This window comes from Scyliorhinus torazame, chromosome 5 (genome assembly GCF_047496885.1).
Source record: "Scyliorhinus torazame isolate Kashiwa2021f chromosome 5, sScyTor2.1, whole genome shotgun sequence".
Lineage (NCBI taxonomy): Eukaryota > Metazoa > Chordata > Chondrichthyes > Carcharhiniformes > Scyliorhinidae > Scyliorhinus > Scyliorhinus torazame.
The window spans coordinates 158,714,717-158,739,182 of record NC_092711.1 but is presented as its reverse complement, the minus strand read 5'-3'; the positions used below and the strand labels follow the sequence as shown (position 1 = coordinate 158,739,182).

At 50.4% G+C, this 24,466-nt stretch overlaps 2 protein-coding genes and 1 pseudogene across 3 annotated transcripts in view; 1 reads left to right on the top strand and 2 right to left on the bottom strand.

Annotated features, from left to right (window-relative positions):
* Positions 1-1,954: 1,954 nt before the first annotated feature.
* On the bottom strand, positions 1,955-17,820 carry LOC140422163 (putative nuclease HARBI1). Of its 2 annotated transcripts, none has more exons than XM_072507159.1 (2): positions 17,287-17,820; positions 1,955-3,602 (listed from the first exon to the last, which is right to left on the bottom strand). In XM_072507159.1, exon 2 carries the CDS (start codon positions 3,594-3,596, stop codon positions 2,151-2,153), a length of 1,446 nt encoding a protein of 481 aa, XP_072363260.1. In that variant the 5' UTR covers positions 3,597-3,602; positions 17,287-17,820; the 3' UTR covers positions 1,955-2,150. The 2 variants fall into 2 exon arrangements, with proteins under 2 accessions (XP_072363260.1, XP_072363259.1); XM_072507158.1 differs by lacking the exon at positions 17,287-17,820 and adding an exon at positions 4,934-5,097 and having other exon boundaries at positions 1,956-3,602.
* On the top strand, positions 9,784-11,801 carry LOC140422198 (josephin-2 pseudogene; annotated as a pseudogene).
* A 1,204-nt stretch (positions 17,821-19,024) lies between the features above and the next one.
* Positions 19,025-24,466, bottom strand: part of LOC140418001 (uncharacterized) — a 200,932-nt gene continuing 195,490 nt past the window's right edge. Inside the window, 1 exon segment of the mRNA XM_072501431.1 lies at positions 19,025-23,374. Within this exon segment, the coding sequence (XP_072357532.1) occupies positions 22,483-23,374 (892 nt within the window). The 3' untranslated portion in view covers positions 19,025-22,482.

Sequence of the window (24,466 nt, the reverse complement as noted above, 5' to 3'; positions counted from 1 at the left end):
GTTTCACACTATCCCTTTATCTGATTCTCTACAATCCCTTATTCAGACAGTTTCAAATGTTGAGGCTAATCAGAGGTTGAAGGTCTCCCTTACCAGTACATTTATCCTCATTGCACATATTTTACATACAGCAATTAAGCTTTTACATTTTTACAGCAAATAAAACTCAGTCTCTTCCTGTAACTACTGATTCATTATTGATTATTTAATTGTCGCTCATTACTGAATCAGTCATCTGTTACGGACTGGCAGCTAATTAATACAGTAATCTTTAATTAATACGTTTGGTTAATACAATATCCAGTGGTTGAAAAAGACTGTTTTATGGAAGACAATCACTTCCTTTCTGACTAACTTTGATTGGATTGAACAATGAGTCTTAGACTTGAGCCAGACTTTGGCAGAATATGATACCCTGTAGCTTCACAAAATTCTGGAACAATTTGTCACTTTAAACAATTTTGCCTCATTCAGCAGTTTCTAGAAACAGTTTGGTTTATCCAGAACGAATTTTCAAAATAAAGATCCAGTCAGGATTCAGAGTTTAACATGGCTTCCTTGACCTTGTTACTTATAACAGTCAAGATGGACAAGTGATTGATTTTTAAAACTAAATATTATTAATGAGGCATACCCAGAACTTCTGACTACACTTGAAAAGTACTTCAAAGGCTGTAAAAAGCTTTAGGAGATCGAGTGTTCACGAAAGGGGTTATAAAAATAGATACAGAATCCCTTGAGTGCAGAAGGAGGCCATTTAGCAAATAGAATCGGCACCGCCTCTTCCAAAGAGCACTCTACCCATATACACTCACCCGTAACCGCATAACCTAATCTGCACATCCCTGGACACTGGGGGGCAATTTATCAGGGCTAATCCACCTAACCCATACATCTTAGGACTGTGGGAAGAAACCAGAGCACTCGGACGAAACCCACACAGACACAGGAGGGCGTACAAACTCCACACAGACAGTGACCATGGCCAGAATCGAAGATGGGCCCCTGGTGCTGTGAGGCAACAGGGCCAACTACTGTGCCACTCAAATAAATGTAATTTATTTTTAGAACTAGTCCCCAACCTTGGATATATCACACTTGGTCCACTCGCAAAGATCAATAAAGACTGAGTCTTGATTTTGTGCAACAACCATGTCTTTCTTTCCATTGCAAATGCCCTGTGAAAATCCAAACACAATGGGCGGGATTCTCTGCCCAAGACGTGGGCATTGCCAGCCATCCAGCGCGGTGAGGTGCGGTTGGCGTGAGGTTGGCACCGCTGTGGGGCAGACCCCCCGGACGGGGGAGCAGTGTCGGAAGAAACTGCACGACCTCACTCGGGCTGCGAGGGTAAGTGCCATGAGGGTGTCCCCAGGGCCCCCCTCCCCCCCCCGGCATGAGGGGGGGGGGGGGGAAGTGGGGTGGTGGGTGGTCAGGGGGGGTTGGAGCATCAGGTGCAGTGGTGGGGGGTCAGGGGGGCGTTGGAGCATCAGGTGCAGTGGTGGGGGGGTCGGGGGGATTGGGGCATCGGGGGGGTTTGGGCGGGGTCAAGGTGCCCAACGCTTTACTCGACCCACATGAGCCCCGGGCCCCCCCCCGGAGCGATGCCATGGCGTGCTGTCTCCTGAACCAGCAAAAATGTAGTTTATATCTGCACGCCCTGATGATACCCGCCTAATTGTGATGCTTTATCCAACCCCCCCCCCACCCCAGGACAAGACAGCTCACAACCAGCGTGAGCGTTTGAGAACCGGAGGGGGGTCCCCTGTGCTGCACCCCCTAAACGTTCACGAGCAGAGGGCCCTGGACCTCGCTGGGGGATCCGCCACCCGGGAGGTCGCGACACCCAGCTCGGAGGTGCAGAAGTGAGACAACCCTGCATGTCCTCACCCCCCCCCCCGCCCCGCCCCCCCCAACCCGTCATAGTCTCCCTCACACATTGCCCACTGCAGCCTCGATCCCCTCCCCCCACACACTCATGCCACTGCACCCTCGCTCCCCTCCCCCCCTCACACTGGGCACCCACAACCACCATACACCCCCACCGTGTCTAACGAACCCCAAATCTTTATGTTCCCCAGGGCCAGTGCCGGGGGGGGGGGTTGCTGTGTGGTGCCCGTGTGCAGGAGTGACGGTGCAAGTGGCAGTGTTCAGCAAATCCCACCCCCACAGTGCGTGAACCGTGTGGCCACCAACACGTCGCGTGCCCGCTGTCCGCGGCGGTGCTGTCGTGCAGCCTCCTGGACGTAACCAGCACGCGAACAGTGTCTGTGTCCTGCGCCCCTCCCCTCATCCTGATGCGCGCCATCATCCTCCTCCTCTACATCCTCCTCTTCCCCACCCCCCTCGTTTGCGTTACCTCCGGTGCCGTCGGGTCCTCCCTCCGACTCCTCCACCAGGTCATCTCCCCTCTGCATGGCAATGTTGTGCAGCGCACAGCAGACCACAACCATGCGACCGACCCTGTCAGGCCGGTACTGCAGGGCCCCTCCGAAGCGGTCCAGGCATCTGAATCGCATCTTCAGCAGGCCGAAGCACCGCTCCACCACACCCCAGGTTGCTGCATGTGCCTCATTGTATAGGCTCTCCGCGTTGGTCTGAGGCCTCCGTATTGGCGTCATCAGCCATGACCTCAACGGATAGCGCTTGTCGCCGAGCAACCAGCCCCTCAGCCGGGGGGGACATCCATCGAACATTGCGGGGATGAATGACTGTGCCAGAATGTAGGCGTCATGCACACTCCCGGGGTACTTTGCACACACGTGCATGATCTTCATGTGGGGGTCGCACACCACCTGAATGTTCATGGAGTACGCGCCCTTTCTGTTCATGAACACTTCCCTGTTGTCTGCAGGTGGGTGCATGGGGACGTGCACACCATCGATGACACCCTGGACCATCGGTATCCCGGCCACCTTGGCGAATCCACGTGCCCGTGCTTCCTGCTGTGCTCGGTCCTCGGGGAATTTTATGTACTTGTCCGCGATGGAGTACAAAGCGTCGGTGACGGCCCTGATGCACCTGTGGACCGATGCCTGTGATATTCCGGAGAGGTGCCCGCTCGGCGCCTGGAAGGAACCGGTCGCATAAAAGTTTAGGGCCACCGTCACCTTGACGGAGACTGGTAACGCATGTCCTCCACCAGTTCCAAGTGGTGCGAGGTGCGCCAAGAGGTGGCATATATGTGCGACCGTCTCCCTGCTGAACCGTAGTCTCCTCCTGCATGTGATGTCCGGTAGGGCCTCGAACGACATTCTGACACGGTACACCCTCGGCCTTGCTGGACGCCTGTGGCGCCCTGGCACCACCATCAGTGGATCCTCCTGTTCCTCCTCCTCCTCCCCAAGCACTTCCTCTGCATTCCTCGCCGTCAGGGGGTCAATGTTCCCCTCGGCATCCCCCTGTACATTCGGGTCGTGAGCGCCTGCGGCCTGCGCGGCGACGATGGGCCACTCCACGGCCATCCCCTCTGCTGCAGCAGCAACCGCTGCATCTGTAGCCACTGTGGGCCGTTTGACTCTACGCTGCCGGATGGCAAACTCCAGAGCTGCGGCTCCAACCACGGCAGTGAACATCGCTGTCTGGTTGGCATACATGGTGACCTGCAGGAGGGTGGAGGGGGCAGAGAAACAACATGTTACATGGAGGTTCTTCCACACCTCGCCAGCCGGGTTGCATGGGATACCTGTGTGCCCCGGTGGGATGGTCGCGCTGCAGATACGCACCCAGCCTAACATCTGGTCACTGTCTGCGTCCAACGGTCAGTTCACACCATACTCCTCACCAGTGTGCCAGTCGCCTGTGCCCATCAGCCACACGGCAACCTGCGGCCGTGTCCCCGTCACCATCCTGCCATATCAGGGCGGCTGACATGTGACATCCGCGGATGGACGATACCATCCACACTCTCCCTCATCCCCCCTCCCACTTGCACACGCTCCCTCATCCCCCCTCCCACCTGCACACTCTCCCTCATCCCCCCCTCCCACCTGCACACTCTCCCTCATCCCCCCCCTCCCACCTGCACACTCTCCCTCATCCCCCCCCTCCCACCTGCACACTCTCCCTCATCCCCCCTCCCACCTGCACACTCTCCCTCATCCCCCCTCCCACCTGCACACTCTCCCTCATTCCCCCTCCCACCTGCACACTCTCCCTCATCCCCCTTCCCAACTGCACACACTCCCTCATCCCCCCTCCCACCTGCACACTCTCCCTCATCCCCCCTCCCACCTGCACACTCTCCCTCATCCCCCCGTTGGCCGCAGCCTTCTCGGGGAGGCCGACCCGATCTCCAGGAGCTGCGGAACAGTCCGCTCACCTCCTCACTGGTCGGCGTCAGCCAGCATGACTGGCTGACGACTTTAAATAGCAGGTGTGAACGGCGATGGCGTGAACTGGGGTCACGCCATCGGCCCATCCGGCCTGAGAATAGCGGGGGTGGCGGAGAATCGCCATTTTGGGTGTCTCGGGCGATTCTCCGGCCTGCGCCGTGCGGAACTCGACGGGGACGTTCTTGCCGCTTGGGTGAATTGCGGGAGGGTGTCAGACCGGCGTCGCGGGGAAATCTGGCGACCCAACCGGCGTGGGAGCAGAGAATCGCGCCCAAGGTATATAGTCAACATTTCCCCCTAAGGAAGAGGAGGGAACTAGAGGGCATAGGTTTAAGGTGAGAGGAGAGAGATACAAAAGAGACCAGAGGAGAAGTTCACACAGAGGGTGGTGAACATCTGGAACGGCTGCCAGAGGCAGTGGTAAGACGGGTACAAATTTGTCCTTTAAAAAGCAGTTTGAAGTTACATGGGCAGGGTGGGTACAGAGGGATATGGGCCAAATGCTGGCAAGTGGGACTAGCTTAGTGACAGAAACGGGGATTGAAGGTGAAAATGAGAAAATAAATGGAAAGGGGCAGAAAAGAAAGTGTTTTACTCACAGATGTTGGAGACAGGAAGAAGTTTTCAGTCTGTGTGAGGCCCCAGGTTTCCTCATTGTCCAGCTTCCACGTTCGAACAACGGGGGAGCTGATTGGATGGTGGAAGAGAGTCCTTCCGGTTCACCAACTCTACCCATTGGTCAACAACCTTCCTCCGCCTCACTCATTGTTCCCCCTCCTCGAGACAAGGTTTCCAGGCAACCGGCTGACAGCTCCGGCCAGAACAAGAAGCCTCTCGGTGATTTCCCCGGCCCGGGACTGAGCATGTCCGAGGGAGAAGAAAGACTGCGCATGTGCGAGGGAAAGCTCACCACTGACCTTTCTGCTAAGGCGTTGACCAATGGGAAGGGTTGGATGACCGGAAGGACTCTGGTCCTCCAGGCAATCAACGCGGGCTTTGTGTGAATGGAGCTTGAACATCATACAGACTGAAACGTCCTGTCCGCAACATCTGTGAGTAAAACACTTTCTTTTTTTCCCCTTTTCCATTTCTTTTCTCATTCTGACCTTCAATTGGTCACTTGCAGCAACTGAAGGGCAAAGAAGTGAAACCAGAGAGGGTGCAGACTCTGCAAAGCTTGGCCCAGGTCTCTCTCTCTCTCTTAAATACATTGACATCCTTTGCTCCCTCAGCTTCACACATTTATTTGTCGAGACTCTCTGAAGCTCAAATACGACAACTATAAACCATCCATGAGCCCTGCCCCTGACCAGCCTGTAATATAACAGGGGCCGGTTTAGCTCAAGTTGTTTGGACAGCTGGTTTGTGATGCGGAGGGAGGCTTCAATTCCCGGCTGAGGTTATTCATGAAGGCACCAGCTTCTCAACCTTGTATCGTGCCTGAGGTGTGTTGATCCTCAGGTTAAATCACCACCAGTCAGATATACCTCTCAATGGGGAAAGCAGCCTATGGTCATCTGGGACCTTGGCGACTTTACCTTTAATCTAACAATTGAATCCACGCCACATAATCCTCACCGATTCCGAAGCCTCGAACCGTATGCACCAGATAATTCGACTCGAGCAAAAACTTTCTCTGCATCGAAGGAGATCACCAGCCCATTCACTGTGTATTTCTGAAAAGCCTGAATCACATTCAGCAACCTTCCAACATTGTTACTGGAATGTCTTCCCCCATATAAACCCAGACTGGTCCCCCCGACCCGCACGATTGTTTGAAGGATGTCCTCCAGCCTTCTCGCCAAACTTTAGATCGTAATTTGAAGTCAAGGTTCAAAAGAGATATTGGCCAATAAGAGGCACACTCCTCTGGGTCCTTCAGAATCAAAGAGATAGTAGCCTCCCGAACAGTCGATGGCAGCATCCCTGAGTCAAAAGAGTGACAATACATACCCATCAAAGGGTCCAACAACAAATCCTCAAGCTCCCGATAAAACTCACACCCACAGCCATTCCGGTCCCGGTGCTTTACCCGGCTGCAGCTCCTTCATGGCCTTTGAAACCTCTTCCCCTGAAAGGGGAGCATTAAGAGGCTCACACTGGCTTTCTGAGGCCTCAGGGAAGAGAATAAATGCTCCATATCCAGCAACACTTCACCAGACTTCAGAGACTTTCTAATCTTGCATAGAATTCCCCAAATCCCGGTTATCTCCTCTCTCCTCACAACCCTTTTCCCTCCCCCAAGCCGCACAGAGGGAATTGTTCCAATGTCGGCCTTTTTCTTTGTCAAACAGGTCATGTATTTGCTCGGTTTATTCCCAAAGTCGTACATCTGCCTCGCAAACCTTTCTTGACCTGCTGCATCAATAGGGAATCCAAAACCACTCTTGTCTCAGGAAGCTCCTTCAGCAATAGCTTATTTGAGATCTCTTTATAATTCTGCTCGCCCTTCGTGAAACAAACCCCCAGACATTGCTGGTTCTTCAGCATTCGAGCATAAACTTTACATGTCTCCCATAAAATGGAGGGGGGAATACCAGGGGTCGAGTTAACCCAAAGGAAGAACTCAAACTCGTTCTTAAAATGCTTAGTAAATGAAGTATCTCTTATCAGAGAGGCAGCAAACCTCCACATTCTCGACCTGTGGTGAACTCTCGAGTAGAATTCCAGAGAAACAGGGGGATGGTCCACAATCGATGGTCACGACGGTGCAAGAGGACATTAGGTGTAGGATCGTCCTTGACATAAAAATGTTGTTGATTCTAGTATGACATTGATTAGGGCTATAAGAAGGTAAAATCTCCGCCCCTCAGGTGCAACGTTGTCCAAACATCCACAGAACCCCCCTTCTCACAAGTAAAGGCCGATGCCCTAGCTTGCGGCGGGTGCGGGGGGGGGGGGGGCTGTTCCTGGTAACCGGGAGTTTATCTACCAGAGGATTTAAGTGGCAGTTGAAGTCGCCAACCATAAAAGACTTAGTTGAAGCTAACTCTGCAAAATGCACAAAGGCCTTAGTAATGAACTCCGGGGAGTAATTCAGGGATCCATAAACATTCATTATTGAAGCAACATCACCATGCACTGAACCTCTAATGATCACATATCTATCTCCTTTGTCCTTGGTGCAGGTTTCAACCTTAAAAGGGATATTTTTATTAATAAGGATTGCCACATCCCTGCTACTTGATGAAAAGGAGATGAAAAAACCTGCCCCGCCCAATCCCGCCTCAATTTAAAGTGTTCCTCATCATCCAGATGAGTTTCCTGCAAAAAAGCTATGTCGACTTTTTCCTTAAGAAAGGAGAGGACAACCATAGATTTGAGCCAGGGAAGTGGGATCGGAAATTTTCGGAGATGGGATTGGAAAGGAATGAGGACACGAAAAGATTTATTTCTTGGGGGTCGTTTTGCGGGATTAAAGGAGCTGGGAGCGAAGTATGGGCTGGAGCAAGGGGAAATATTTAGATATATGCAGATTCGAGACTGCCAGAAAGTAGATACAGAGTTTCCCAGTAGAACCAGCTTCCACATTGCTGGAGGAGGTGCTGACGACAGGGGGACTGGGGAAGGGGTAGTATTGGCGGTTTACGGGGCTATTTTGGAGGAGGAGAAGGTGCCGTGTGTATTTATGTTTGCCCTATGTATTGTTCTCATGTATGGAATGATCTATCTGAACTGTACACAGAACAATACTTTTCACTGTATCTCGGTACAAGTGACAATTAACAAATCCAATCCTCACCATTGAGGTGATAGTATTTCTAATCAGTAAGGCTACTCCACCCCCTCTGCCATATTCTCCGTCCCTCCTGTAAACTTTATAACCGGTATATTTGTCCAGTCCAGACCATCCTGCTACTTGTTTTTGGAACTGTATTGAGTTCCCCTGAGGCCGTCCCCTCCCCCTCCATTTATTAGTTTAAAGTCCTTCTGACCTCCCTATTTATCCTTTCCACGAGGACACTGGTCCCAGATCGGTTCAGGTGGCGACTGTCCCAACGGTACAGATCCCTCCTGTCCCAATACTGATGCCAGTGCCCCATGAAATGGAACCCCTCGTTCCCGCACCACTCCTTTAGACAAGTGTTTACTTCTGTAATTTTCTCATCCCTGTGCCAAATTTGTACGTGACTCGAGTAATAATCCAGAGATTATAACCCTTGAGAACCTGTTCTTTAATTTTGTGCCTCATTCCTGATATTCCCAAACAGGTCCTCTTTCCTAGTCTTGCCAATGTTGTTTGTCCCAATGTGGACCACAGCAACTGGATCCTCCCCCCTCCCTCTCCAATATCCTTTCAAGCCAGTTAGAGATGCCCCTCACCCTGGCACCGGGCAGGCAACATACCATGTGGGACTCTCGGTCCTGCTTCCAAAGGATGTTATCAGTTCCCCTAATTATAGAATCCCCGACAACTACCACTTCCTCCCCCCGCTTGAATGGCCTCCTGTACCAGGGTGCAGTGGTCAGCCAGCTCATCCTTCCTACAGTCACTGCTCCGATACCCTGCCCCTCCGAGTCCGCTCCCTGGAGACTCGGCTGTGAATCCCCGAGATAAGGTTTCTGTACTCACAGCTCCGACACTCCATCCCTCTGAGTCCACTCCCTGGAGACTAGGTATGGGGAATAGGTATTGGGGAATGAGAGGAAGGAATGTTCCATAGAAACAAGAATTCTCTGTTCTGAATTTCTATCCTGTACTGAGTGTTGACTTTTGTAAACTCCTTTTACAGATATTACAAGAGGAGGAATTCCAGACAGAAATCTCAATTGTCACGTCTCGGTCTTACAGAGTCACTCGATACCTTGGGATCTGAGTATCATCGGACTTTGAACCTCGAAGGAGAAACGTTTGCCCGATCTGACGGCATCAAAAGATTTTAAACATCAGTGTGACTGGAAAAGCACCGAGACACACGCACCCGAGTGAGAGTGTTCCAGGGGACTGACTGTGGAAAGAGTCCAAGTCTCTGTCCTCGAGGAGCTCCCGCCGGTGGCCACTGTCTATGCCGATTTCGGGGGTTTCCCCGTTTTTTTGCTCCCCCCCCCACCTCCGATTTCCGGCAGCCTTTGGGGCTGTCCCGGGCGTCCAGCCGGGCCGGTTTCAGAACCGGCGAGGAACCCCACGCGAGTGTCTGGCGGCCGGAGCTGAGGTGTCGGGCCCGGACGCACGCATTTGGAGCAACGGGGGTGGAGCCAAACTGAGGATGAGGCGGCAGGCCCGAAGCCAGGGCGCAATGTAGTGGAGATGTTCCACACCGGGTGGCTCCCGCCTAGAGTGTGTTTTTTTAAGAAGTCGGAAATCCGGTCCCGGGGGACGTTTTGAGGAATATTTTAAAAAAATATTTTTGAAGACTTTTTTTTTAGATTGAAGGAAGAAAAAGAAAAACAATAAGTCGTTAAAAGATAAAAAAGGGCTCTCCGTCCGGGCCTGGGTGGGAATGGCTCATCCTCGGGGTTGGCAGTGACTCACCTGGCGGCCTGTCCTCACTCTCCGGGTGTGGGGATGTCGGAGCCCCTCCCGGGTGTGGGGATGTCGGAGCCCCCCTCGGGTGTGGGGATGTCGGAGCCCTTCCCGGGTGTGGGGATGTCGGAGCCCCCCCCTCCGCTGTACCACGAGCGGCAGCGCCTGGAGCTCTGCGCCCTCCATGCCCTCAACAACCTCCTGCAGCAGCCGCTCTTCACCCAGCAGCAGCTGGACGGGCTGAGCGGCCAGCTGGCTCCCGACTCACTGGTGAATCCACATCGCAGTTTGTTAGGAACTGGGAACTATGATGTCAACGTCCTCATGGCCGCCTTGCTAACTCAAGGTCTCGCTGCGATTTGGTGGGATAAACGCAAGTCGCTCAGCAGCTTGGTGCTGAGCCGGGTCCATGGCTTCATCCTCAACATTCCCTCCAACATGACGCTGGGCTTTGTCTCGCTCCCCATCCAGCGCAAGCACTGGGTGGCAGTCAGGCAAATCAACGGGGCCTACTACAACCTGGACTCCAAACTAAAGGCCCCAGTTCCAATCGGGAATGAGGAGGAACTGAGGAAGTTCCTGCAGGACCAGATCGCCCAGGATCCCTGTGAGCTGCTGCTGGTGGTGCCGAGGGTGGTGGAGGAGGACGGAAGCTGGCTGCTCACTCCCTGAACGCGAGACGCGGGAGATCGGACAGTGGGTGCGGTGAGGGGGGGGAAAAGTCTCGCCGCCGATGGCAGGCTGACTCAGACCTCCAGCTGAGACGGATTAAGCAAGCGCGCTGGGGAGGTGGAAAAAATAATTGGAAACTCTAAATTTATTTAAAAAAAGAATTTGAAATGTTTAAAGAGACAATATCAGCAGGACTGTTATTGAATCATTGCCTCTATCATTTCCTATATTGCTCCATCGTCACATAGTTTAAGTTCATTGACCAGACTGAAACAAACAGGAATGGGGTTTTAATACATAATATTATGCAATGTTGCTTGATGGTACAGTTAGAACTCAGCTCAATTCCTCGAGGTCACTCTCTCATTGGGAATATCACATCATTAAATAAAAGAATGACACCAATCACTGGGGGGAAAAAAAGATGCAAAAAGCAGCGGCGAAGAAGGAAACGTGGGTTCGCCATCGAATGAGAGGACCAACAAAAGCACTGACAAGATGGCAGATGCCGGACCGCAAGGTGGGGCCGCATTGCTTACGGTGGAACAGATGACCGAGGTGATGGCTGTGGAGCTGGAGAAGCAGTTTGCGAGGCACATGGAGGCTTTGAGGAAGGAGATGGCGGTCGCACTGAGATCATTGGTGGAGGAGGCAATTGCCCCGGTGAGGGTAGCTGTGGCAAAAAGACATCAGCCGAGGTGAGCGAGCAGGGCAAGAAGATGAAGGAAGTGGAGGAGGCCGTGTCGCAGCACAGCGACCAGCTCACCTCGATGTGGGACGAGATGCAGAGGGTGGTGGAGGCTAACAGAGGACTCCGAGCAAATCTGAGAATTGTGGGCTTGCCCGAAGGGACAGAGGGCTCAAGGCCAACAGAGTACTTTGCTAAGGTGCTGGCGGAGTTGATGGGGGAGAGTGAGAACCCCTCCCAGTTTGAGCTGGACCGAGCTCATCGGTCGTTAAGGCCAAAGCCCAAAGTAAATGAACCGCCAGGAGCAGTAATTATCTGCTTCCATAAATACCACATGAAGGAGAAGGTGTTAAGCTGGGCGAAGCAGAAGCGCGAGGTGCAGTGGGATGGTGTGGAGTTTGGGTTTACCAGGACTTGACAGTGGAGTTGGCAAAGAGACGAGCACCATTCGGCCGAGTAAAGGCAACATTTACAACAAGGTGTGGTATACCCGGCGAAGCGGAGGGTGACGTATAACAGTGGAGGCGGTTGGGACAGACGTGAGGAGCGGAGCTGGAAGAGAGACTGTGGTTGGGGAGCTGGAAAATGTATAAATGCTGTAACTTTCTTTTCATTGTCGTGTATTGTAATTTTCTTTACTTCACATTGTCACAGAGTTTTTATTGTTTGGGTTCATTGGTATTCTGTGTTGCGATGGTTATATGTTATTTTAATGAATTGTATGGGATGGATTGTTGTTTTTCTCTGGGGCTGGGTGGGAGGTGACAGTATACCTTGGGGGGAGGAACCTGTGCAAGCTAACTAAAGTTGGCTAGTGAACGGAGGTGAGGTGAGAGGAGGGCTGCGGACATTGGAGCCTGGTTGGCAAGTTTTGATGGGCCTACGAGCCGAGCAGAGGGGGGGGGGGATCGATACAGGGAGACTTTTTTTCGAGAGGAAGTGCAGGGGGGGGATTCTGGGAGGGGGGGGGGGTTCGATGTTAATAATGGATAGGGGTGGGTAAGGCTCATGGGGCAGAGCCTGGTGGTATGATGATGGTGGTTAAGGAGGGGGGGGAGTGAGAGACCCTCAGTTAGGATAGTCATGTGGAACGTGAGGGGGTTGGGAGGTCCAGTCAAGAGGTCAAGGGTGCTTGCGCATCTTAAAGGTTTGAAAGCTGATGTAGCAATGCTGCAGAAGACTCACTTGAGGGTGAAGGACCAGGTGAGACTTAAAAAGGGCTGGGTTAGTCAGATGTTTCACTCTGGATTTGACGGAAGGGCTCGAGGGATAGCGGTAATGGTCAGCAAAAGAGTACGCTTCCAGATGGAGAAGGTGGTTGCAGATCAGGGAGGTAGGTATGTGATTGTGACAGGGGCACTGGAGGGGAGGTTAGTGGCGCTAGTAAGTGTATACGGTCCCAATTGGGACGATGTGGCATTCGCAAAGAAGGTGTTTGGGGCTGTCCCCGACTTGGACACACACAAACTAAGTGGGGTTGGAACTTGGTGCAGGAGCCAAGGTTAGACAGGTCACGGCTGCGCTCTCTGGTCCCATCAGTGGGGGGGGGGGGGGGGGGGGTGAAGGCGTTGGCTGGGCTAATGGTGGAAATGGGAGGGGTGGACCCGTGGAGGTTTCTGTGAGAATTTACGTTCCTTTTGCCCTCAGTCTGGTCTCAGTAATAGTGCAGTACAACTGGAACGGTCGATCATATAAGGGCCTGTCCAGGGTTGGGGCTTGTAATAAGGCCTGTTTTAAGAGACGGAAGGCTTCGAGGGCCTCGGTGGCGAGAGTAAAAGTCCATTCCTTGCTGGTGTAAGGCATCAGCAGCTTAGTATAGACAGCGATGTTTGGTATCCACTGCCCGCAATAATTTACCATGCCCAGCCAGTGACGGACCTCCTTGGCTGTGGTAGGGGCGGGGAGTTGGCACATAGGTTCAATTCAACTGGTTTCGAGACTTCTTTCTGTGGCTGTGAGTAGGATTCCCAGGAACTTGACTTTTGTCTGGGCCACCAGTACCTGGGATTGTGAAACAACATAGCCCAGTGAGGATAGGTGATTTAATAATTGTATCACATCTTCCCTGTTACTGGGCTCATCGGGGCTGACTATCAACAGGTCATCTACGTACTGTACGAGAGTGGAACCATGTTTCAAATTCAGAGTCTGGAGTTGAGTCTGCAGACATCTGGAGAAGAGAATGGGTGAGTTAACAAATCCCTGTGGAAGTCGGGTCCAGTTATACTGCTGTCCATTGTAGGTGAAGGCAAACAAATACTGGCTTTCAAGCGCGAGTGGGAGAGCAAAGAAAGCGTGTTGGAGTTTGACTATGGCGAAGACCCGGGCTCAGGCTGGGATTTGAGCCAGTATGTGGGCGGGATTAGGGACGAGGGCATGTAATGGTTGCGCGATGGCATTAATTGAACGCAAGTCCTGTACTAGCCGGTACTGGTCCGGTTTGCCTGGTTTGGACACCGCAAAGTATGGGTGTGTTACATTCTGATAGGCACGGGACAAGGATCCCCTGTTGCAACAGTCCTTGGATTAATCTGGCTATAGACGGGATGGCTTGGGGTTTCAGGGGCTTTGTCGAATGGAGGGCGGAGTCACATGGTCCTTAATGGGTGTAACCTCCGCCTGTCCCACCTGTGACGGGTGATCCGCCCAAACCTGAGGGTTAACATATTCCAAAACGTCGCGCCCCAGATGATGCTGGAGTCGGGTGTTAACCGTCTCGGGCCTCGGAGTACCGTATGGAAGTGCCGTCTGGCAGTACCTGGAGTGCATATTCTGTCAGATCCGATTGGTCCACCGCCCTCCTTACCATAAGCCCCAGATCCTTGGCATGGTATGGGTTGTGGGCCTGGCGTGTAATATGGGGGGCCACGGAGGCGGATTGTTGCCATAAATGTGGTGGTAGTGTAACAAAGACGGCTGTACCTTCTTGTCCCGTGACTGTGGCTGTAATCGTGATTGGCCATCTGGTCCCAACTAACGACCGATATTTGTCCTCTAATTCCCGGCTCTGTCCGGTTCTGTCATAAGCCAGGGTAACTTGGGACAGCGAATGTTCTATGTCCAACGTCCACCACTGGGGTGTAGTAGAGACATAACACTGTTGTCTCGGCCTCCATGATTGAACCATTATCCCCTTGTCCCCGCATTCCAGCCGCAGCTGGAAGATACACAGTAGATCTCGGGCCAACAAATTGCAGTCCAATCCGGTGGTGACCACAAATTGATGATCTGTCGACTCATTCTCATAAGTTGCCTTCACCGGTTCCGAAATGGGATACTGACGCACCTGGCCTTGGAACCCCGACAAATGCTGGGTGTGGTCGGATAGTGGTAGCTGGAGTTCCGATTGCACTGAAGACATGGCTGCTCCGGTGTCGATCATAGATGGGTAATGTTGATCTCCTATCTGCAGAGAAACGATGGGTTCTCTGTCCGAATGGAGAGTCCGTATGACTAAATTGGCTCGCCAGAGTCTTGTGATGGGAAGGGGTTTGTTTGGGAGAAGTCGGTGTACCTCGTCTGCTCTCCCCTTGGTGGGTACCCCCTCCTTTGCGTCGGGTATCCTCCTCCTGCCACCTGTCTTCTAAATGGACATTCCTGATGCCAGTGATCTGCGTGGCCACAGTTGAAACATGAATTATTCCCTCTATATCCCGGCCTTCTTCCGGTGGACCTATGGCCCCGCAGAGGGAGTGGCAGTTGCAAGATTGCTGGTGCATACGGCGGGCCATGGAGAGGGGCTGAAGATCCATTTGGGTGGGTTTGATATCCTCCCCCGTGTTGATCCACCCACCCGAGGTCACAATATTGGGGTTCCAGCTGGTAAGCCACCATACCTGCGCTCGGTTGGGGTCTCGGATCATCCTTTTTCATTACATACTCTCTTTTTTTGTAACTGGGCCCCCTTCTTGTACTCCGCCCTCCTTCCAGTAAAATCTAACTGCCTGGGCCATCTGGGAAGGGTCGTTCTCTGTCCAATTCATGTTATTCCATTTCACAGCGGTGGCCACGGAAGGTGGTAGGCAATGCATTAACGTGGCGCAATATTGAGGGGAATTCTGACCATTTTGATACGGTAAGTTGCCTGATTGCCCACGGTAGATTTCATTAAAGCGTTCCAGAAATTCCTCTGGCTCCTCAGTCTTTGTGGGTTTGATATCTAGGATGGCAGAGATGTTTATGGGCTTTTGAAACGTGGCACTTAGTGCATTCAGGATTTGTGCCGGTCTATCATCGTCCAGGGCATGGGCCTGTTGAAGTGCCGCGTGGTCGGCATAATTCAAATGGTTGAGATGACTGCGGTATTCGGCTGGGGTTAAGACCTGTTGGACTAGGGCCCAGAGGTCCCTAGAGTCTGCTTGATAAACTGAGATGGTGATTCTCAGATAGTCCACAAAAGCATCATGGAATTTCTTCCTGTCTGTGATTGCAGGTAGAATAGCCATCATCTCACTGGGTCTCCACGGAAAGTAAACATCGATCGTGGGCTGAGCTGCCGATGTAGCGACATCAGGGTTGGGCATTTTCCTAATCGGTAACTGTCTCGGAGTCTCGCTAGGGGGCGTCAAAGGTGGTGTAGGTAGGGGAGATTCCTCTTCAGAAGCATCTGAGTCCTCCCCTTCCGATATGGGGGGCTCCGGTTCTTCAGAACCGTCCCGGTCCTCGTCACGTGGTAACAGAATTTTCTGTCCTGTCATCTTGGCCTTAAAGGATCTAGGTCGTAGGCGTAATTGTTTCCGGATGGTCTCAAGATGCCTTTTTCATAGTCCGAGATCGGGTCCTCCACCCAACTGGGCTTGTATAACGGGGTTTCCCTTTTCTAACGGGTGTCGGGGTGAGGAAGTAGGACCTGAACTATCAATTGAAGGAGCTGGCAGCGGTGCCTCCGGAGCTACTAGACGATCGGCCAGAGGGGGAGGGATAATCGTCTGGGCCTGTGAGACTGAGTCTAAAGGGACTGGAGTGGCCAACATGAATTGAATCTGGGGAACAGCGACTGGATATAAATTATGATACCCTGGTGGCGCTGGAGGTGGTGAAGGCAATGCCTCTAGTGCCGTCGGGACCCTACCGGACATGGTCCAATTCTCTAGGTCGTCATCTACCTCTGTCAATGCAAGGCCAGCCATTGAACTACGTAGTCCACTCTTCTCACTCGAGTCTGCCCTTTTAGGTATCTCCCTTTCCTTCTGTGATGGGGCTGGTTTAGCACACTGGGCTAAATTGCTGGCTTTTAAAACAGACCAAGGCAGGTCAGCAGCACGGTTCAATTCCCGTACCAGCCTCCCCGAACAGGCACCAGAATGTGGCGACTATGGGCCTTTCACAATAACTTCATTTGAAGCCTACTTGTGACAATAAGCGATTTTCATTTCATTTTCTGTGCGCGTTTTTTGAATGCATACTCCTTTTTCAGGATTTCCAGAGTCTTCTGGTTCCCCCTTCACTAATTGATATTGCCATTTTAGGGGCATTTTCTTGCCAATTTGATAACAGGGTTTTATCTTTCTCCTCTTGGCAATATTGCCTCCATAATCCATTTAACTCTTTGGCCTTCATTCCCTATTCATTTTTCAGATTTTCTCCTGAATTTTCTTAACGATTTCCAAATCTTTGGTTCCTCCTAGTAGCTATTCATCTCCCAATTTCTTATTTAGAGCTGCGGAAAACTGCCTAAAGTCTCTTCCTTGGTCTGGGTATTTACCACATGATGCTTGTAACGGACTACCTGGGTGTTATCTAAACAATTCCCCCTAATCTCGAACTATTCCTCAGACTGCGTTGTTCGCCACTACAGTCCAAGAATGCAATTTAACTTAATCAATTCTAGTTTCAACACACACGGAATTGAATTATCCCTGATATTCCCTCAGTTCTCTAATCGGCTTTTAACTGAACTATCACTAGGATATTCCCTCAGTTTCTAACTGAATTATCACTAGGATATTCCCTCGGGTTCTCATCGACCCTCAGTCGTACCTACATCAACTGAAATTTAATTTTTCTAATCCGCCAGACTGACCTTTGATCTCATCGAGACGATCTTACATGACCATGGGCGAGTGATCAAACTTTTATCAGACTACGAGACAGAGGAAAACCAACATGGTTATTTTCCAACCACTCACATCGTGGGCCCATTTCCTCTCTCTCCGTCCAAGACTAGTTTAATTCTGATTTCGCAGATGACCGGTGATCGTCTGTTGAGATCCCACTTCTGACACCAAATGAGAATTTTTGCCCTCAGTCTGGTCTCAGTAAATATACCGAGTCGGATTGTAGGTAAAACAATTTACTTTATTTGTGCAGCTTTCAAGCTGACTCACTCTGCCAGAGTCTTGTCGAATCCCCAGAGTGAGTGAGGTACAGAACAAAGACTTTGTCTCATATACATTGGTATAAAAAAATGAGGTTACACACACGACCAAGTAAGGTAACTTGGCAATTGTAGGGTTTCCCATAGGTTCTCTCACATTCCTTAACCCAGCCATATAAGGTAATCTTAGCAATTACTGGTCCCAATAGGCTGCCCTCACATTCCTTTTGCCTGAGGCCCCTGTGATCACCCATCCCCCTCACCATAATACTCCTGACTTGGCCTAGCTACCCACCATGCTTCAGTGCCATCCCCTTTTGTTCATTTCCTCATTTGTTCTTTGTTTGGTGCAGGCATAATGGGCTGAATGGCCTCCTTCTGCACTGTATGGTTCTAACTCAGTAATTCAATTAACAGGGACTCCACGTTGCTGCCTGTGCCACTGATGATAGGCCTGGCTCAGCAGCTCATTGTCTGTGTCTCTGATTAATGTGCTCAAGTCAGCAAAACCCATCATGCCCCTTACTTTAGTTTGTGATGCTCCATCTTAACATAATTCATATTTCCACACACAATATCCATATATTGTAGGTATCTCTGCATTGGCCCACTCTAACAGATCAGAGACAAATGTATTTATTTTAGATCTGCCTGTAGTGGGGGAAAAACACTATTTACTATCCAGGATAAAATACATGTCCTTCATAAGCTTTTGTGGGTCATTTCAGTGGAAATGTGCTCTCCCAGGTTCAAAGAGCATCAGCCCACTGGAAGCAAAGTCGTGAGACCGGCCAGAATAGACCCACTGTGCAGAACCTTGGTTAGACCCCAGCTGGAGTACTGTGTGCAGTTTTACTCCCCTCACCTTCGGAAAGATATTATTGCCACAGAGGGAGGGCAGTGAAGGTTCACCAGACTTGTTCCAGGGATGGCAGGACTGTCCTATGTAGAGAGAATGGGGAAACTGGGCCTGTATTTTCTACAGTTTCGAAGAATGAAAGGTGACCATAAGACATAGGAGCAGAATTAGGCCACTCAGCCCATCGAGTCTGCTCCGCCATTCAATCATGGCTGAGGTGATCTCATAGAAACTTATAAAATACTGAAAGGAATAGACAGGGTGGGAGCAGGTGAGATGCTTCCGCTGGTTGGGGAATCCAGAATCAGGACACAATTTCAAAATAAGGGGGAAACCACTTAGGATCAGTCTTCTCTCGGAGGAGACATTTCTTTACTCAGAGGGTTGTGAATCTTTGGAATTGTCTACCCCAGAGGGCTGTGGGAGCTCAGTCACTGAGTGTGTTTAAAGCAGAGACTGACAGATTTCTAAATACCAATAACACAAAGGGATATGGGGATAGTGTGGGGAAAAAGACATTGAAGTGGATGATCAGCCATGAACGCACTGAAGGGTGTCATGAAGCATACTAATGTTATCTGTTGGGTATCCCAACTTGGAACATCGGTTCATGGCGGTGTATAGATTGATTTTGTTTTGGTGTGAGGAGACAAACGAGACCCCAGTGAGAATAAATAGCCCAGTCATCGTGTAACAATTATTAAAGACTATTTATTAAAGTAAAGAAAGACAAATACACACAAACAAGATGACTCTACTCTCACGCGATTCAGATGTGTGAACTACTAAACGCCACAATTTGTAGAGAACATACTCCTGGTTACATAATATATCTACAATCCTGAGCTCTGTAAGACTTCCCCTGTTCCCAAATTAAATAACCAGCTACAGTTACCACACAGTACTGGGATGATACTCAAGTCTGGGCAAACGTCTTTCTCTGATCCAGGGAAGATATTACAAACAGAGGACTGTGGGAGCTCAGTCATTGAGTGTGTTTAAAGCAGAGACTGACAGATTTCTAAATACCAATAACACAAAGGGATATGGGGATAGTGTGGGGGGAAAGGCATTGAAGTGGATGATCATCCATGGTCGTATTGAATGGTGGAGCAGGCTCGACGGGCTGAATGGTCAACGCCTGCTCCTATGTTCCAATGATACAAAGATAGGTAGGAAAGTAAATTGTGAAGAGGACATACGGAGGTTACAAAGGAATATAGATAGGTTAAGTGAGTGGGAAACTATCTGCCAAATGGAGTATTATGTGGGAAAATGTGAAATTATCCATTTTGGCAGGAAGAATAAAAAAGCTTATTATCTAAATGGTCAGAGATTGCAGAGCTCTGAGATGCAGAGGGATCTGGGTGCCCAAGAGCATGAATTACAAAAGGCACAGCTACAGCAAGTAATTAGGAAAGCTAATATAATGTTATTGTTTATTGTGAGGGGAATTGAATACAGAAGTAGGGAGGTTATGCTTCAGTTATACAGAACATTGCTACATCCTTTGAAATAAATCAAGAGGTTTGTCCTGAAACCCGCTGTGGTTAGTATTCAAATGCCTCGGTGGGTTTTAAACTTTCATTTGCCAGTATTTCACTTTGCATCCTGATTTGCATTGGCACAATTAACCACAGCCGGTTTGAGACCTTCTGGGTGAAAACTTTCTTCCTCATTTCCATGTCCTCTTGTTATTGACACTTCAACTAATGAGAGCAGCTGCTTTCTATCCACCGTCACTGAGCCTCAATTTTATACACGTCAATCAGGTCCCTCTCAGCCTTCTGTGCTCTAGAAAACAACCCGAGCTTATCCAGACTCTCTGCATAGGTAAAATATTCCATCCCAGGCAACAGCCTTTAATAATCTTTATTAGTGTCACAGGTAGGCTTACATCAGCACTGCAATGAAGTTACTGTGAAAATCCCCCAGTCACACATTCCGGTGCCTGTTCGGGTTCACTGAGGGAGAATTCAGAATGGCCAATTCACCCAACGCCACGTCTTTCGGGAATTGTGGGGGGAAACCGGAGCACCCGGAGAAAACCCACGCAGATACAGGGAGAACATGCAGACTCCGCACAGACAATGACCCAAGCCGGGAATCGAACCCGGGTCCCTGGAGCTGTGAAGCAACAATGCTAACCACTGTGCTGCCTGGTGAATTTCCACTGCACCTCTCCAGTGCAATTACATCCTTCCTATTGTGCGGTGACCAGAACTGCACACAGTATTCCAGCTATTACTTAACCAAAGTCCGGTACATCGCCAACATAATCTCCCTGCTCATATAACCTATGCCACGTCTGATAAAGGCAAGTGGGCCATATGTCTTCTGAACTACCCCATTAACCTATCCTGCTGCCTTCAGGGATTTGTGGACATGCACCCCAAGATCCCTCTGTTCCTCCGAGCTTCCTCGTCTCCTGCTATTCATTGACAGCTCCCTTGTTGTGTTACTCCCTCCAAAGTGCATCACCTCGCACTTGTCAGGGTTAAATTCCATCTGCCATTGATCTGCCCAATGTGTCTTTATCCTCCTGCAACCTGACCTCCTTCTTCATTGTCAACCACGCGACCAATCTTCATGACATCTACAAACTTATTTGTGATCACCGCACATTTTCTTCTGTATTGTATATAGAGCACAAACAATAAGGGTCCCAGCACTGATCGCTGTGGTACGCCACTAGACACAGGCCTCCAGTCACACAGCCTTCTACCTCCACTGTCTGTCTCCTATCACAAAGACAATTTTGGATTCAATTTGCCACATTACCCTGTATCCCATGTGCTTTTACTGTCTTTATCAGCCTACCATGCGGGACTTTGTCAAAAGCTTTGCTGGAATTCATATGAACTACATCAACTGCACTTCCCTCATCTGCACACCTGGTCACCTCCTCAGAAAATTCAATCAAATTTGTTATCCATGACCTCCCTGTGACAGAGCCATGCTGACTATCCTGATCAAACTTTGCCTCTCCAAGTGGAGATAGATTCCGTTCTTCAGAATTTTACCCAATAGTTTCCCTACTTCACTGGTCTGTAATACTGGAAGTCTGCAGAGGGATTTGGAAAGGTTACGTGAATGGGCCAGGGCCTGGCAGATGGAATACGATCGTGCTAGTGGCCAGATGATGCCATCGTAAAACTCACCGGTGTTTACGACGGCGTCAACACTTAGCCTCATTATCGGAGAATCCCGCCCCCCCATGTCAAACTGCTCAAGAACCTCACACTCCCTCTGACTGAATTCTTCACCCACATCTTCCTTCTCCAAAGGGATGACAGATCTGAAGTACTCACTTCTGCACTGTAAATTCTATGAAACTCTATGAAACTTTACATCCGACCATTGTCATCCGGCTCGATGCACAGATTACACCCTCGGTCCCCAATAGGTCCTGTCCCCTCCCTGGTTATCCGCTTCCCCTTGATGTAATTATGGAATATTTTGTAAAATGTGAAATGAAAGTTGCCAAAGTCTCGGAGGACCATATTCTGGGAGCGAGCTGACTGGTGGTGATTTAATTTGAGGGTCACCGCACCTCAGATGAGGGGCAATGTTGAGAAGGCGGGGCCTTCCTGAATAACCTCAGCCGGTACAGGAGTTGAAGCCGCGCTGCTGGCGTCGCTCTGCATCATGAACCAGCCATCTAGCCAACTGAGCTAACTGACCCCTGGTATAGATTTAATAATTCCTGAAATATTAGCTATTCCCTGTCTCCCATGTAGTTTCCCAGTCCACCTCAAGACAACTTGCCCCTCATACCCTGTTAGTTTTCTTCTTGATAAAGAAAAGAAAAGAACCATGTAACCACCATAGCCCACCTGCATAGCAACGTGGCTGCTTTGGAGGGGGGTGAAGGTTCCAAACAGAAATGCAAACAAAATATTTTCTTACTTTAAATGCACTTTCACTCTGTGATCTTTGTGAAATTTGAAACCAGGTAATTGCAACAAGGCTCAAAGAACATCAGCCCACTGGAAGCAAAGTTGTGAGAGCGGCCAGTACAGCAGAAAGAAACATTCCGACCCTCCCCATTGACCACTGTCAGAATGAACAAAATGCAGCCCCGAATGTAACCGAGAACAGAAACAATAACAGAATCCAACCCCTGTGATCAATTGTGAACTTGATGTCTCAGCACAATGAATTACAAAATCCCTTTCGACTTTGAGCTCTTGTGAATGGCCTCTGCCCAGTATGAACGCGCTGGTGTCCCTGCAGCTGGGATGGATCACCGAATGCCGTCCCCTATTCAGAGCAAGAGAATGGCTTCTCCCCGGTGCGGGCTCGCTGGTGCGCCCGTAGGTTGGACAAGCGACTGAATCCCTTCCCACACTGAGAGCAGCTGAATGGCCTCTCCCCAGTGTGAACTCGCTGGTGTGTCTGTAGGTTGGATAACTGAGTGAATCCCTTCCCACACTGAGAGCAGGTGAATGGTCTCTCCCCAGTGTGAACTCGCCGGTGTGTCCGCAGGGTAGATGGATCACTGAATCCCTTCCCACACTGAACGCAGGTAAATGGCCTCTCCCCAGTGTGAACTCGCTTATGTACCTGCAGGTTGGATAAGTTAATGAATCCCTTCCCACACTGAGAGCAGGTGAATGGCCTCTCCCCAGTGTGAACTCGCTGGTGTGTCTGTAGGCTGCTTGACTGAGCGAATCCCATCCCACACTGAGAGCAAGTAAATGGCTTCTCCCCAGTGTGAACCCTCTGATGTCTCTGCAGGCTTGATAATTGAGTGAATCCCTTCCTACACTGAGAGCAGGTGAATGGCTTCTCCCCAGTGTGAACTCGCTGGTGTGTTTGCAGGGTGGATAACTGAGTAAAGCCCTTCCCACACTGAGAGCAGGCGAATGGCCTCTCCCCAGTGTGAACTCGCTGATGTCTCTGCAGGCTGGATGGCTGAATAAATCCCTTCCCACATTGACAGCAGGCGAATGGCCTCTCCCCAGTGTGAACTCGCTGATGTGTCTGCAGGGTGGTTGAATCACTGAATCCTTTACCACACTGAGAGCAGGTGAACAGCCTTTCCCCTGTGTGAACGCGCATGTGTGACTGCAAGTGGGACAAGCAAGTGAACCCCTTCTCACAGCGAGGGCAAGTGAATGGTCTATCCCCAGTGTGACTGCGTCGATGAGCTTCCAGCACAGATGGGGCTCTGTATCCCTTCCCACAGTCCACACATTTCCACGGTTTCTTCATGGTGACAATGTCCTTGTGTCTCTCCAGATTGGACAATCAATTGAAGCCTTGACCACACACAGTGAATAGTCTCTCCCCGCTGTGAATGGTGTGATATTTTTCAGGCTGTGTAATTGGTTCAAGCTCTTTCCACAGTCAGTGCTCTGGAACACTCTCACTTGGGGGCGGGTCTCGATGCTTTTCCAGTCACATTGATGTTTACAATTTTTCGAAGGTGACAGATTAGGCAAAAATTTCTCCTTCTTGATTCAAAGGCTGCTAATTTTCAGGTTCCAATGAATCGAGTGACTCCATCAGATCTCGGTATGAGTAAGTTTTCTGGCTATCAATCCTCCTCTTCTAATATCCTGGAAATACAATTTACAAAGTCATCACTGTCAATACAGGATAAAAATTCAGAACAGACAATTCTAGTTTGTATGGAACATTCTTTCCGCTGTCATATAATTTACAGTGCAGAAGGAGGCCATTCAGCCCATCGAGTCTGCACTGGCCTGCGGAAAGAGCACCCGACTTAAACCCACATCTCCACTCTACCCCCGTAACCCAGTGACCCCCACCTAACCTTTTTGGACATTCAGGGCAATTGAGCATGGCCAATCAACCTAATCTGCAAATCTTTTAGCGGTGAGAGGAAACCGGAGCACCCGGAGGAAACCCACTAAGACATGGGGAGAATGTGCAGACTCGCACAATCAGTGACTCAGGCCGGGAATCGAACCGGAGACCTTGGAGCTGTGAAGCAACAGTGCTAACTGTGCTACTGTGTCACCCATTCCCCAAGAGCTGTAAATCTCTGTCTCGCACACTCTCTCAACAGATCCTTGCTCTCCGCTTCTTGTCCAGGACACAGATTATAACAAATCGGAGCTGCAGTTGTTCATTTGGCCCATCGAGCCTGCTCAACCATTCAATG

What these genes read in the sequence shown, in the direction of transcription:
- LOC140422163 (XM_072507159.1), bottom strand. Translation starts at nt 3,596, where the DNA reads ATGTATGCCAACCAGACAGCGATGTTCACTGCCGTGGTTGGAGCCGCA.